The sequence below is a fragment of the Oryzias latipes genome, chromosome 10 (genome assembly GCF_053564925.1).
Source record: "Oryzias latipes strain Hd-rR chromosome 10, Olatipes_Hd-rR_3.1".
Lineage (NCBI taxonomy): Eukaryota > Metazoa > Chordata > Actinopteri > Beloniformes > Adrianichthyidae > Oryzias > Oryzias latipes.
In genome coordinates, this window is record NC_136246.1 from 3406880 (window position 1) to 3421562 (window position 14683).

Consider the following 14683-nt stretch of genomic DNA (forward strand, 5'->3'; position numbering starts at 1 on the left):
GTGCTTTTCTGTCATTTCTGTTTATTCCATACTGTCATGTTTAAATTAAACTCAACATTTGATGCTTAACCATTTATTTTACAGCTTTTTCTATTTCAGAAGAGAAGTGTTTCCGGGTTTTCTCTAAAAAACAGCTCGTTCTGTTACATTATAAAACAGTTCTGTTCTCCACAGTCAGGCACATACACCCACACGGATGCTCAATCTGAACCGTAAAACAGGCGCCAGAACCCCGAGCCGCTCACATTCCGTTGTAGGCCGGACCCCCGCCCCCTTCAGGTACCACCCAGTTGATGTTTTGGCTGGGATCCTTGATGTCGCAGGTCTTACAGTGGACACAGTTCTGAGCGTTGATCTGCAACCGCATGCCGTCCCCCGTTTCCACGGGAACGTACTCATACACACCTGGAGGAAGGTGAGAACAGAACGATGAGCTGTCATCTTATCGCATCATTCGTCTGACGTTAAACTAGCAGAGGAAAATGTGTGACTGAATGGAACAGACGTCTGATGACGATTATTGTGGGATGTGTTGAGTGTTTTAGGCCACAATAAGACACTGATGACGAGGGATTGATGCAAACTGATTGGTCCATGAGTGCACATGTGACTGATGTGAAGCCCTAAGAATCACAGCAGATGCTTTCTGGCTGATGTGTCCCCTAAACCTTTGTCTCATGGACGCATCTCTGTAAAAGTCCAGATTCTTTCACAGATGTGGAAGTGTGATAAATGCCCTCTGAAGCAAACTTAATCATCACCTCAGGTTGAATGAATAGTCTTGTTCTGAGAGACCTTTTAATAAAAGTGTGAAGTGGAAAATCATAAATCAAATCTGAGCTGAATCTTCATCTCAATATTTCCAAAGGCTGAATTCTTCCAGTTTTAGTGGAAACCTGGGACTAATGGTAACAACACTTGTCCACCAAAGGAGCTCATTTTAACGGCGATGCTGCTGCGAGGCTCAGATTCCAATCCTCCGTGCAGATGTCTGACCACGGCCCAGAAGAACACTGGACGACCATGTCTCATTTACAGTGGACGTGTCGCAGACGGACTGTTCTGCAGTCAGGTGTGACGTTCTCGTTTCATCACAGACAGACCCCCAGTCCTCCAGGCTGAGGAGGAGGAGGACTCGTGTGGTTCAGGTTACCACCGTGTGCTAGCTTCAGCAGGAGCGCTGCTCCTCTCTGCTGTGAAGAAGCCGGGCGTTACCTGCAGGGCAGAAGCGCTGCTCAGGCCCGTCGTAAACCGCCAGGTTCCTGGCCACGGGGACGCTGTCGTCCTTTAAGGTCAGGTGTGGGGGCTGGTCCCCTTCATGATTGGTTCCACTCAGGGCCACGGAGGAGAGCAGATCAAAGCTTATCTTGCCGTCTGGCTTGGGATACTCGATGGGTGTACATTCTTTAGCCGGTTTGAGCTGGTGAGCGTCCAAGCCTGCCACAGATCAGACACAGCTGGTTATGAAAGGCTGTTCTCTAGTGCAGGAACTCAGAGAGAAGAGCCGATTCCTAATAAACCTGAAGCCTGAGCCTTCACAGGTCAAAGGATTGTTCAGCAGCTCCCCGTGAGCAGAGCTCACCTCTGTGCTTCAGCGTCCATGGCTCTTTCCCTCTGAGGATCCAGTAGAAGATCCCGGTGTAGATCATGCCCCCATACAGGCCCAGGGGGTTGTGGAAGGACGGTCGGATGTTCCTCACCGAGTGCAGCTCCTTCCACACCCAGGAGCTCTTCAAGCTCTCTGCATACTCGGGAACATGCAGCCCTGAGGGAGAAAGGACAGACGAGTGAAGATCCATCCCCAAAAACAGAAGCAGCACTGCAAAGACGGAGCAGTGAGTCAGTCTGTGAGCGTTCTTCAGTCTTTGGTATCCATGAGGATGAGGGGTGGGGGTAGGGGTGCAGTCTTATTTTTAAATTTGGGGTTTTGAATTTATCAGAGCTCCAATTTGTGCATTTTCAGGTGTGTTTCTGGTTGGCAGGTGGGAGGAGGTCAGTGTATCACAGTGTGACATGTAGGAGCATCCTGAAGAAACAGTAGACGTCAAACTAAAGGACAAAGGTGCATCAGTGAGGACTTTCAGTCACCTCCTCAATCCTGTCACCTGAGGCTATAACACAGGTGCTGCAGCCTCAGGTGAGTGTCACTGCGTACCTGCCATCTCTGAATCCGCCTCCTCTGCCGTGACTTTGGGGAAAATGGCCTCTGCAGCCAGGATGCCGCTCTTCATGGCCGTGTGGGTGCCTTTGATCTTGGGGACGTTCATGAAACCGGGGCTGCAGCCAATCAGCAGCCCTCCAGGGAAGGTCAGTTTTGGGATGGACTGCAGAGGAAGAGGAACCAGGTCACTTCTCCTGCACTTCTACACAAATGTCCTCAGCTTGAAGACCATGACAGCCGAGTTTCATCAAACCAAATCCAGAATAAAGAGATCTGGGATTAATTCCAAACTGCTGCAGCAAATACTATTCATGTAAAAGCAAAAGCAAGAGTTCAATAGAACCAATGAATAATCTAAATAAAAAACGTTTAGTTCTGAAAAACAGAGAGAAACATGACTGAAGCTTTTATTAAATCAGTCCAGAGAATGATTCAAAACAACTGAGTGCAGAGACAGACAGGTGACCAGTAGACAGGCACAGTCGGATCCGTTCACAGTCGGATCCGTGCACAGGTGGATCCGTTCACAGTCGTATCCGTGCACAGTCGTATCCATGCACAGGTGAATCCGTGCACAGGTGGATCCGTGCACAGTCGATCCGTGCAGCTACAGCAGAAAAACTGACGTGCTTCTGACAAAGGCTGACTTTAAAAAAAAAAGTAGTTTTTTTATAAGGAGTCAAAAGACAACAGACCACATTTGGTTTAACCAAAGCTACACTAACAAAAACCTTTCATCACACTTGCCCCCCCACACACCCCCCCATCAGTCAGCTAATGATGAAGAGGCACACCTGAAAGCCGCCCTCGTTCAGGGCTCGGGCGCCGTAAGCGATCCTTTGCCCCCCCTCCAGCGTCGCAGCTACAAACGGGTGGTGTTTCCAGCGCTGGAATTCCCTGAAAGGGCTCAGGTAAGGGTTGGTGTAGTCTAAACCCACCTGGGGAGGGAAGACAATGAAGAGAACATCTCTGGTAAGCTGTCCCACAAAAAAAACTGTTCACTGAAGCCCCCACTTCACTTCTTAAAAAAGGAATCGGTCTTTTCTCTGAATGAAGTGACGTTGGACTGAAAAAGATCTTCCTTCAACAGAACAGAAAGTGACGTCATGCGTCACTGAGCTCACATGCATGCAGAGCTGCTCACCACAAAGCCCAGAGCCACCAGAGGCTCTCCTTCATTCAGGTGGTAGAGGAAGGACCCCCCATACGTGTGTCTGTCCAGAGGCCAGCCCACAGAGTGCTCTGTCCTGCCTGGCTTCCACTTCTTCTCATCAATCATCCACAACTTCAAAAGAGAAGGAAAACACAGCAGTTTCTCTCCGTGATCGTAGTGTAACTCTTCATCACTTTCACTAATCACAAAAGCACAAAGACATGATTTCATCTGGGAAACCTGATGCCTGCAGAACTTTACCTCCTTCAGGCCGATGGCGTACGTTTGAGGCTCACAGTTTTTCCGCAGGTTGAACTGCTTGTAAAGCTGCTTTGCCAAATGGCCGTGGCAGCCCTCTCCAAACAAGGTGACTTTAGCGTGGAGCTCCATCCCTCTCTCAAAAACATCCTGAAAGTCAGAAACATGATGAGGAAACGCAATCAAGCAGAAGCAGGTGAGACGAGCAAAGGCTAAACTGAAGGAACCTGTGTGAGCGCGTCCACATCTACAGCAACACAACCACTGTGGGTTCAGTCAAGCTGTTGTTAGCATGGGACTACACAAATCCTGATTTTTCTGTAGCACTCCAAACTAAACATACAGTTTTCTGAAGAAGAGCAGCTGCAGAGCCTGAACCAATGCCTTTGAGCTTCAGCAGCTTTTAGAAATCTAACCCTTTAGATTTTTGTTACCTTCGGGGAGCCGTCCTTGGCGATGCCGACATCGTTGGTAGCGACTCCCTTCACACTCCCATCTTCATGGAACAAGACCTAAGTGAAGACGAGAACAGCTTCAGCAGCTGAAGGTGAGGCCGGAGAGACCGACACTTGCTGAAGGACAAATATGGATATGTCTAATTCATTATGACTCCATGAAACATTTAAAATGTACTCTAAAAAAGTGTTTGATTATGAAAAACGTCATTGTTTCTAGAATCGGTCGGCACACCTGTCAATCTGCCGGTAAGACAGCTGATAAACGGGTCAGTAGAATCAGAAATGAAAGAGAATCAGGAAGCTGAAAAACGGACCAAACCAGCAGGATTTGCTTAATCTGATACCTTTAGTGGATTATCAGTAGTTATCAAATCAATACAATCATTTTCACAGTCCTGAATAACAAAAAAAAAGCCAAAATTCACACTTTGTAGCAAATTAGTTTAATATGACAAAGCTTACCAGGATATGATTTCATAAGAAAACATTCATAAACTGATCTTTGCTCTTCTGATGGCACAGACTTTCCCCTAATGGGATGAATCAAGGATTATTCAAGCCAATCAGGACCGCTTGTTCTTTCATGGTTTACTGGTTAAACAGATTGAGACGTTCTCGCCATGAGTAAAGGTCTCTTCTTCACCATCTGTTGTTTGGAGGAAGGCACAGTATATTTTTTCTGTGTTCCAGGAATGTCAAGGAAGAGAAGAAACACACAACATCTTTATTCTCAGACTTTTGCTGTGATTCTAACTTCTTCCATCTTACTATTTAGTTGAATACTATAAAGTATTCTATACTATAAAGTATTCAACCTGTTGTTTTCCTGTTTCTCTTTCTTTATTATTGTATCTTCAGCCATTTTGCCGCTCAACTCCTACAATCATTCAGCTATTTCATCCATTCAGCTATTTAAATGTTCAGCTCTTTCAGCTTTTTCCAGACTTTTGCTCCTTCAAATCCTTGAACTTGTCAAGATATTCCAGGATTTTTGCCTCCATTGAAATAAATGGGAATCCTCTGTGTTGAAGCTCACTGGTTCCATACCTACTCTGGCATTTTTCACAAAAACATCTTTTTTGTTATTGTGCCGTTTTCCAATTATTACCCTTTAAGTTTTGTTTTCGTTCAGCAATTCAGCATTCAACCCTGTATTTTCTGCTGGAAATGCAGCTCCTTCAAGTTCATTAACAGTATTCATCAATGGGTGGGACAGGGGCCCCCGTGAAGACACACATCTCACCTCTGCAGCAGCATAACCAGGGTAAAGCTCCACCCCCAGCTCCTCGGCCTGCTCCCCCAGCCAGCGCACAAAGTTTCCCAGCCTCACCAGGTAGTTACCGTGGTTCTGCATGGGGAGGCCTGCAGCCATGAAGCAACCAGCACAGAAAAGCTCAGTATTGTGAGAGTTTTAGATTGTTTCTTCATTCATAGATTTGCCTTCATGCTAAAAAGTCCCCCTAAGTGAGTGTTGCCTCCCAAATGATGGACAGCGCACACTAATGCTGTAAATGTGGAATGAGTCCTGGAAACAGGAGTGAGGTGTGCAGACTGTCTGTCAGTCTGATGTGTGAATGAAGTAGAAGACAGTGACCTGGAAGGATGGGGACGGGGATCCTGTGATTCTTTGTGAAAATGTTGAAGACATCTTCAGTGACCGGCGTGTTCAGAGGAGCCTGAGGGAGACGCCAAAACAAAATATGTTTAGCAATCAACTTCCTATTTAGATCAATCAAACTAATGAGCAAGCATATATGCAAAAGCTGATTTGCATCTATAAATGAATCAAATCTGAAACACAATAGTGTGCAATATGTATGTAGTATTAGTGTGATCATAAATAAGACAGAACAGTGTTCTGTTTCCAAAAGCCAAACATTTTGCAGGTGTGAACAATGAGGTGCGTGAACATCTGCAGATGCTGACCCCTCGTTCCTTCCAGTCAGGAAAGAGCTCGGTGAGGGCGGAGGGCTCCAAACAGGCTCCAGACAGGGTGTGGGCTCCCATCTGAGGCGCCTTTTCCACAAGGCACACCCGCAGCTCCTTCTGGTGCTCGTTGGCCAGCTGCTTCAGACGAATGGCTGCTGAGAGACCCGCAGGCCCCCCACCCACAATCACCACGTCGGCCTCGTCTGCAAACCTCTCCATCTCCACCCCTACACCACACACCCCACAGGAGAGAAGCACTCAGGGAGCAACCAAAGCTGGACCTTCAGCCCAACAACTGCAAAGCCAGAAGAACATCCATCACAGATCATCAGACGAAAACTGCTGCATCTTCATCATCACAACACAATTCCCAGTAAAACAAAAACACGCGTCGCCCTAATCTGGAGAAGAACTTCTAATCTGTTACTTATTACAAATAATAGTCAGAATTTCATCTTGGCCCATCTCAAAGTTGAACAAGCTGATTAGAAACAGAACATAAGTGAAGCTGATCATCCTGACAGACTGCTGTGGGGGAGGCCACTGTCATAGTTGTGTTTTGCTTCTAATGGGGTCATTAGTGAAACTGGATTAGCCGCTGTGTGTGCCGGCGTGTCTCTAGGAGGATCATGGTAACTGTTGTTTTTTAAGGCTTTGTTCTTAGTCAGAGTGCTGGATGTTGAAGTGAGGTCTGAGGTTCTTAGAGTCATTCTGAAGGCAGCTGTGGAATTCATTTAAATGTAATTCAATAACACACAATCACTGGAGAAACGCTCAAACACTGGAACTACGATCTAACATAAATAAGAGAGCAGCAGGAACGTCCCACTGCCTCACAGAGCACAGCATTCAGTAACTTTCTTTTCTATTTTCACCCTTTGTCTGTTTATGCATGTATACACATGCATCCAAAACATTTAGCATCTTAATGCTGATTCTCACTAAGATGTGAAATCTCTTTAGAAAAACCTCTGAGGCTGAGACCATCAAATACAAACTACAGCTTTGACTGAATGAAGACATTTTAAATATTCTGTGCATTCACCAGGAAAGATCCTATTCCACCAGACATGCACCGGTCACAGCTGAACAATGGAAACAATCAAAGACGGATCTCGATGAAGGCATTGGTCCTCCTGCAGTTGCTCCAGAAAACCTCGTCTCACCACCACAACACCTTCAGAGTCCTGTCATGAGTGCGCCAATAAAAAGGCTCAAAAACAAACCCAAAGTTTCAGATTTTTTTTACAAACGTGCTTCTTAATGACAAACAGGGACATTTGGGGATTATAAAAATATGCTTTTTTAAATATAATTATCATAAATAAAGCTTAGCCTTTAGGGGTTTATACAACTATACACTGTATAAATCCCTATTGTAACAGTAACATCTGTCAAACACAAGAGCCCTTCAGCTCTGATCTGCTTGCTCAGCTGCGGAACAGGACAAGTAAAAAAAAAGAAGCTTTTTCTGTTTTGGTAAAAATGATCTTTCAATCTAATGTTAGCCTAATGGTCTGTTATTAACCAAATCCCTAATTGGTAATAACTAAGATTTGTTGAATTTGCAGCTGGCATCCCTGTAAACAAACTGAGCTGCTGTGGTGTAGCGGCAGGTGTTTAACTCCCGCTTTCAAGTGATTGAACTCCCCCCAAGCAGCTCCTGAACAAAAGCTCCTCACTCCAGAAAGTTCTGATTGATTTGGTTCTGCAGGTGGATTAGTCTGCAGAAGTCTTGGGGAGTCACCGCTCTTCATCATCGGTTCCTGCAGACTTTGTGAGTTCGTCTTCAGGTGCATTTTTAGGAATCTTGTGTTAGAAAGAGCAAACTTTAAATGTATATCTTATTTGTGTACATGCTGGCACCATGTGTTGGAAGCAGCAGATGGTCAGATTTCACTCCCTTCAGGAAGTTGAGCTGCATTTTGTGGTCCCACAAATGTTTCTCTTTCTGGACAATAAACCACTGAGAACAGCAGAGTGATAAACATAAAGGAGACACCTCCACAAAAATACCGATAGATTTTAAGACCATATCAAAAATGAACATTTCAGGTTCCGTGTGCATTTAAATGAACCAACAGTAATAATAATAATAATGGATTGGATTTATCTGAGCTTTTCAACTCATAACATTGTGTCCATTATTCATTCACTCCTCATTCATACTTGGTGATGGTAAGCTATGGTTGTAGCCACAGCTGCACTGGGGCAGACTGACAGAGGCGTGGCTGCCAGTTCGCGCCTACGGCCCCTCTGACCATCACCGGGACCATTCATGCACATTCACACACCAGTGGAGCCACACTGGAGGCAAGGAGGGTGAAGTGTCTTGCCCAAGGACACAACGACATTTTTGGCTGGTGGGAGCGGGGATCGAACCGCCAACCCTTCGATCATTGGACGACCTGCTCAACCACCTGAGCCACTGTCGCCCCAACAGTGTGTCCAAACTTTGGGCCGCTAAAGTCTTTAGGTGAAATGAAGGTGGAAAGCTTTGTCATTGAGTCCTGGCCGCGCAGAAGCAGGAGGCATTCAGAACAGATCCAGAGGAAGTTCTTACCCTCCCATCTGGGGTCTTTGTCTCGGGGGTGGATGGTGTAGTGTGTGGTGATGCGCGGGGCGGTCACTGAGGAGCACGTCCTCCTGGTTACTGCGGTGTAGAGCTGAGGGGCGCCGCGCTCCGCCTGTACTGCGGTCAGAGCCCTGATGCACCTGTGGGCTGCAGAGAGGGAGGAAGTGCAGGTCAGGACCAGGGCTGTCACGTGACTCAGACCACCTACAGCTGCTTCTGTCTGACACATGAGCTCAAAGACGTGACGTCACTTTTTTCATACTGCGGAGTTCAGTTCATAGTTATGACATTGTCAGGTGATTCAACAGCTTAGCTAACATATATGAAACAAACAAAAGTCACTAAAGATTAAAATAAAACGTCACTGGATTTCAAACCAGAACGACGATCATGCTGAAAGTGACAAACACTGGCTGAACTTTCACCTACTTATTTGCATTAGCTAGCTCAGCTGGAGACAGTTGGAGTTAAAGTTTGTTGTTCAAAACAACAACACACACACCACAAACAAAGACACACCGTAAGACAACAAAAACATGCAAAGCTCCGACAAAATGATGAAGAAAACGTTCTCTAGAGTGTTTGCTAAGTTCTAGCCAGCTAAGCAGACGTTAGCGGACTTACCTTTACTAGAGTATCTGCTAGCAGGCAGCATTCTGCAGAGCACAGCCAGCAGCTGCTCGTTCAACTCAACTCAACTTCTGTTTCTGCCTCACTTTTCTGGCGTCGTTTAGGTTAGGTAAGCGCCCGTTAACAGGAGAGCGGCAGAGCCATGAAAAGTCGCTCTCATAACAATGACACTACTTCCGGGTCCTGACTGCGCATGTGCACGTCTGTATACGTCACTCCGCCCGGACCTGCATGTAATTCAAGGGTTTCTACAGCGCCCATCCTCTGACTCTTCATCCTCCTCATGTGCTCAAATCCCCTCTGGGTAGTTTCTGTTTCACTTCCGCTAAACAGTTGAACCAAAAATCAGAGCTTTGTTCCAAGATCATTTAGTTTCTCTTCCATCAGCTAATTTTTATTGGGCTAATTTCACTTCGAACACTGAATGGAAAAAAGTCTGGTCTTTACCACAAAAATACTTCTTAACAAATAAAGTCAAAGAAATCTTTTTTAAACTCCTACACAGATCTTATCCAGCAAAGCATTATTTAAATAAATTTAAGGCTGACATAAACACTAACTGTACTTTCTGCCAGAAACAACCTGAAACCTGCTCTCATTTCTTCTGGTCTTGTGAATTCACATACAAATTTTGGAAAAACATTCATAAATTTATCACAGACTCTATTTTTGCTGATATATAACTTTACTATAAAAACGTACTATTTGGTTTTCATAGCTTTGATGTCAAAGACCGTGATGCTTTCTTTTGTATAAATATGTTGTTATTTATGGCTAAATTTCATATTCACAAAAGCAAATTTTCCAATAAAAAACCTGATTTCTTTGTGTTCAAACTGGAACTGCAGCAATACTTAAACTTAATTTCAGCTTCAAAAAATACAAAAGCTCAAAAAACAATTATCCAAACTAAAGCCGGATGCCATGGTTTTCCCCTTTTCAAACACAGGCGTTGGCACACAAACAGGAGGAAAGGACACGTCAGCACAACAACGCTGCAGGTGTCACACAAACAAAGGTAAAAGCTGGTGACAGCTGACACTTGAACCCCTTAAATTTAAATAATCCCGGACGAGCCCCCACTTATGTTACGTCCCTCTTCAGAGAGGAGGGAGAAATATGTAACATAGAAAATTATGATAACCGGGCGGGGTTAAAGTTGGCCACACAGCCGTTTATTCAGTGACAAATAACACTCATAGGGGACTAAAAGAGAAATTATCAACTCCACACCAAAGGTGCAATAAATAATGGGATAACTTAAATTCTCAGGCTTTAAAGCAAGGCACCAAATTACTCAAAATGCAAACAAAAGACCACAAGAGTAAATGTAACAAAAGGACAAAACCAGAATCAAAGCTAAGGGGGAAACCAGAAGCTTTCTCAAGATAAGGCCAGGCAGACAGCAGGGGCAGGCTGAAGAACAAATTCCCACTCAGGAATGCAGCCGCCACTGGAGCAGAGGATCCTCGGAGCTTTTAAGCTTCCCTCCAAGCCAGGCGATAGGTAGCAGCCTCAATCAGCTCTGCAGAGGGGCGGAGTCAGCAGCTGTGCAGGAGCTGGACTTCTACAGGAGCTGAGAACACATATGCATACACACACGCACACACAAGACAAGCAGACAACTACTAGGGGTCGTAACAAGGAGCCTTCGACTTCCAGGAAAAAAAAGAAGCTACATATGATAGACAGCACTTCTTTTTTGCACCATGAGTGTGTGAAGGGGAGAGGATGATCAGACCTGTGCGATGTACAATGTCATGCGTGTCAAAATAAAAGCTCAGAGTTTGTTTTGTCACATCTCTGTTCCCCCTTCGTTGTAGTGTTGCTACATTACTCATCAGCCTACATTTGAAATACCGGTCCGTGAAAACTGTATGTGACGTCATACCGGTCCGTTGTGTTAAAAAGGTTAGGGACCACTCTGTTAGGGGAAAGTGGTATCCTTCTGCATGAGAACACTTTCAGTCAGTCAGCCAGGTCTGTGAGGATCCACAGAACAGAACGTCAGAGCACACAGACAGTTACCAACCTCTGAAACTTTCAATAAACACTTAAAACAATGGCTCATCAACACTAAACCTCTGATGATTTCAGTTTATATTTCATTATATGAACCATTAGACTTTAGCTACTTTTTGCATCTGTTGCTTTTAATTGTGTTTGTTTACTGTAATGTTTTTTTAAACATCAAAGCCAAGGGAAGAGAGATGAAAAATTAGCCAAATTCTACCTTTTTTAATCATGTTGTATTATATTTGGCAGCTGTTTCCAGAGCAGTCAATCTCAGAGTGTAAGGTTGTATGTTTGGTTCCCATCTTGCTTCTTCTACAAATCTCCTTGGGCACGACACTGAAGCCCATGTGGCTCTTGATGGTCTGGTTAGTCCCTTGCTCGGCTGCAATCAGTGTGTGGGTGTGTGTGTGACTGGGGCTGTGGCTGAAAAGCTTTTTGGGCATTAATAAAGGTAGACATATTTGTAAGCTACTGTATATAAATATACTCTCACCGGCCACTTTAGTGGCACACCTTTGCTGGACCCCTTTTGCCTTCAGAACTGCCTTAATCCTTGGTGGCATAGATTCAAAGAGGAAACATTCTTCAGATAGTTTGTTCCATATTGACATGACAGCATCCCACAGTTCCTGCAGATTTATCGGCTGCACATCCATTATGTCAATCTCCCGTTCCACCACATCCCAAAGGTTGTCTATTGGGTTTAGATCTGGTGACTGTGGAGACCATTTGGAGTCCAGTGAACTCATTGTCATGTTGAAGAAATCAGTCTGAGATGATTCCAGCTTTATGACATGACGCCTTATCCTGCCGGAAGTAGCCATCAGAAGATGGAACACTGTAGTCAGAAAGGGATGGACATGGTCAGCCACAATACTCAGGTAGGCTGTGGACGTGTTGTGCGTTCAGAGATGCTCTTCTGCAGACCTCGATCGGAACCAGTGGTTCTTTGAGTTCTTGTTTTCTTTCTATCGGCTAGAACCAGTCTGGTCAGTCTCCTCTGACCTCTGGCATCAACCAGACATTTCTGTCCACTGAACTGCTGCTCACTGCATATTTTCTCTTGTTTTGGAACATTCTCTGAACACCCTATAGATGGCTGTGGGTGAAAATCCCAGTAGATCAGCAGTTTCTGAAATACTCACACCAGCCCATGTGTCACCAACATCCATGCCACGTTCAAAGCCACTTCAGATCTTGTTGACTCTCTCTGCATGCCTAAATGCATTAAGTCTCTGCCATGTGATTGGCTGATTAGAATTTTGTGTTAATGAGCAGTTTGCCACGTGTACATGGTGAAGTTGCCAGTGAGTGTAGATTGATGAGCCAGGCACAGTTCGATGCATCATTAAGCAAAATACTTTTGTTTTGTGCAACAAACATTTACAATTTAATAAACCTCTGTCACAAATAACGTCTGTAAAGTCTAATTTTTGGTCCAGTTTTGCATGTTTGCAATGATGATTGGAGAAATTTTTTTTATCAAAGGATTTGGTAGATTTCATCCTGAAAGTTTACCACAAGCTAAATGTAAGATCTACAGTATGTGGTGACCAAGCTACTGCTAAAATAATGACTCACGAGCTTGATAAAATCTGGTACTGTCACTGTAAAGAATCCCTGGGGAACCTGAGAAATCTGATTCACTCGATATCCGCAGTAAACTGTAGGATTTGATAGAATCATGATAGAGTCATGATAGAAGAGTAAAGATTAAAAAAAGAAGCAAGACATTCACAGGTTAAAGTGAAAAGCAAAATCTAGAAGTGGAATCTCAGTGTGCTTCCAGGGATTTAAAGTATCATTAGAATGAATTCCTAACGCTGGAATATTTTCTGTGATATTTCTCTGTCAATCTTTCCATACAAAGAACCAAAAGAACTGACAAATTTTGACCTGTTTTTACAAAAATCACATGTGTTGCTTAAAATCTGCACTGTCCTTTGTGTTTCTTGGTGGGCCCCTTTTCCCCCAGTAACTGGGTAAGCTCCAGCATCCCCCTGACCCTGCACAGAAATAAGGGGGATACATGAATGACAACAAAAAAGTAAACTGTTTTCATAACAAACAATTGCAAAGAAAGTAACGTTTTGTGAAAAATTAGCAACATAACTTTAAATTGGATTAGTCATAGTCTAGTTTAACAACGATCCCCCCAGTGCTGTTGGTGGATATTGGCTACTGTTGGTGGAAGATGGAAAGGAGGAAGGTGTGTTTTCTTAGACAGAGAAACAAGGATAGACGGATGGTGTAGTGTATACAGTCTCAGTAACTCAGACATTTGTCAGCACTGTGACAGTAATCTACCCGACAATTACATGCATGCACTATGGTTCTGCACGCCTGTCCAGGCTCTCTGGCAGCAGGTATGTGCCGATCTATCAGTCTGGCTTAAGGTTTCAATTACGGCTTCACCGTCACTTTGTGTGCTTGGTGACATGAGTGCCATCGATGTAGAAAGAGGATTAGTATCTATCATTTTCATAACTCTTTGTATTGCTAAAAAAACAATTTTAATAAACTGGAAAAACAAGAAAAATATTAATTTAAGTAAACACAGAAATCTGCTGCTTGATCATATCAGCTTGGAAAAAATGTCAGCCCAAAGTTCAAGTAACTTTGAAAGAATTCAGTCTCTCTGGTATCACATGGCTAACTCCATGACTTGGGGGGTAAGGGGCCTGGACATCGCTGCTCCTTGTCTTTCTATTGTGGTTTAGGGGTGGGGGTCGGGGCCTGGGTGGGGAGGGCAAGGGTGCTGCGCCGGGCTCGGGTGTGGGTGTGTGTGGTCGGGAGGTTGAGTAGTGGTCTAGCTTGACTTGGGGGAGTGGTCTTTTTGCCTGTGCTGGGCGGGGTGTGGGGGTGGCAGGGGGCCCTTCTCGGGGGAGGGTCCAGCGGCGGTGGATGGGCTGCCCATCTGCACCTGGGACTGGGATCCCTCCTTCCTTGGCTCTGTGACGGGGCGGGGTAACCCTCTTGGGGCCCACGGTCGCTCTACACAAGTGTTTTTCAACCAGTGTGCCTGGGAGATGGTCAGGTGTGCCGTGGGAAATTGCCCTCATTAACTGATCTAAAAACGTTTACCATCTCCAGGATATCAGCTCTGTGTTAATCTAAACAGGCCCTGATAAAATACTGAGTAGTTAGGACTATGAAAAATCATAAAATTATTTTTTATTTGTGTTTATTTTATTCTATTAAAGACATTTTGATAAGAATGATGGTACCGCGATTTAGCTGCAGCTAGAACTGTTTTCTGAAAAGTCCCCTTTAACTGTCTCCACCAATCATTCTTGGAGGCTTAATCACACGTCATCAGTCTGACCAATCAGAAGCGGTTAAAATCTTCACTTCCTTGTTCAGATTCTGCACATAAAGTCTCTCAGTTCCAACATAAATACCAGCTAAAGCTCGTCTTTAGCGGTGTAGCTTTCTACAGAATCCGGTGTCAGACCGTGGAACAAGTGAACAAAACATTGAAACCTAGAGATGCTAGTCTGTCT

At 44.6% G+C, this 14683-nt stretch overlaps 1 protein-coding gene across 1 annotated transcript; it reads right to left on the bottom strand.

Annotated features, from left to right (window-relative positions):
* Position 1: 1 nt before the first annotated feature.
* On the bottom strand, positions 2-9492 carry etfdh (electron transfer flavoprotein dehydrogenase). Its single transcript, XM_004086471.5, has 13 exons — positions 9159-9492; positions 8523-8681; positions 5957-6186; positions 5625-5706; positions 5274-5392; positions 4007-4084; positions 3576-3722; positions 3306-3446; positions 2956-3099; positions 2156-2324; positions 1583-1765; positions 1216-1437; positions 2-405 (listed from the first exon to the last, which is right to left on the bottom strand). Exons 1-13 carry the CDS (start codon positions 9187-9189, stop codon positions 242-244), a joined length of 1869 nt encoding a protein of 622 aa, XP_004086519.1. The 5' UTR covers positions 9190-9492; the 3' UTR covers positions 2-241.
* Between the last annotated feature and the right edge of the window lie 5191 nt (positions 9493-14683).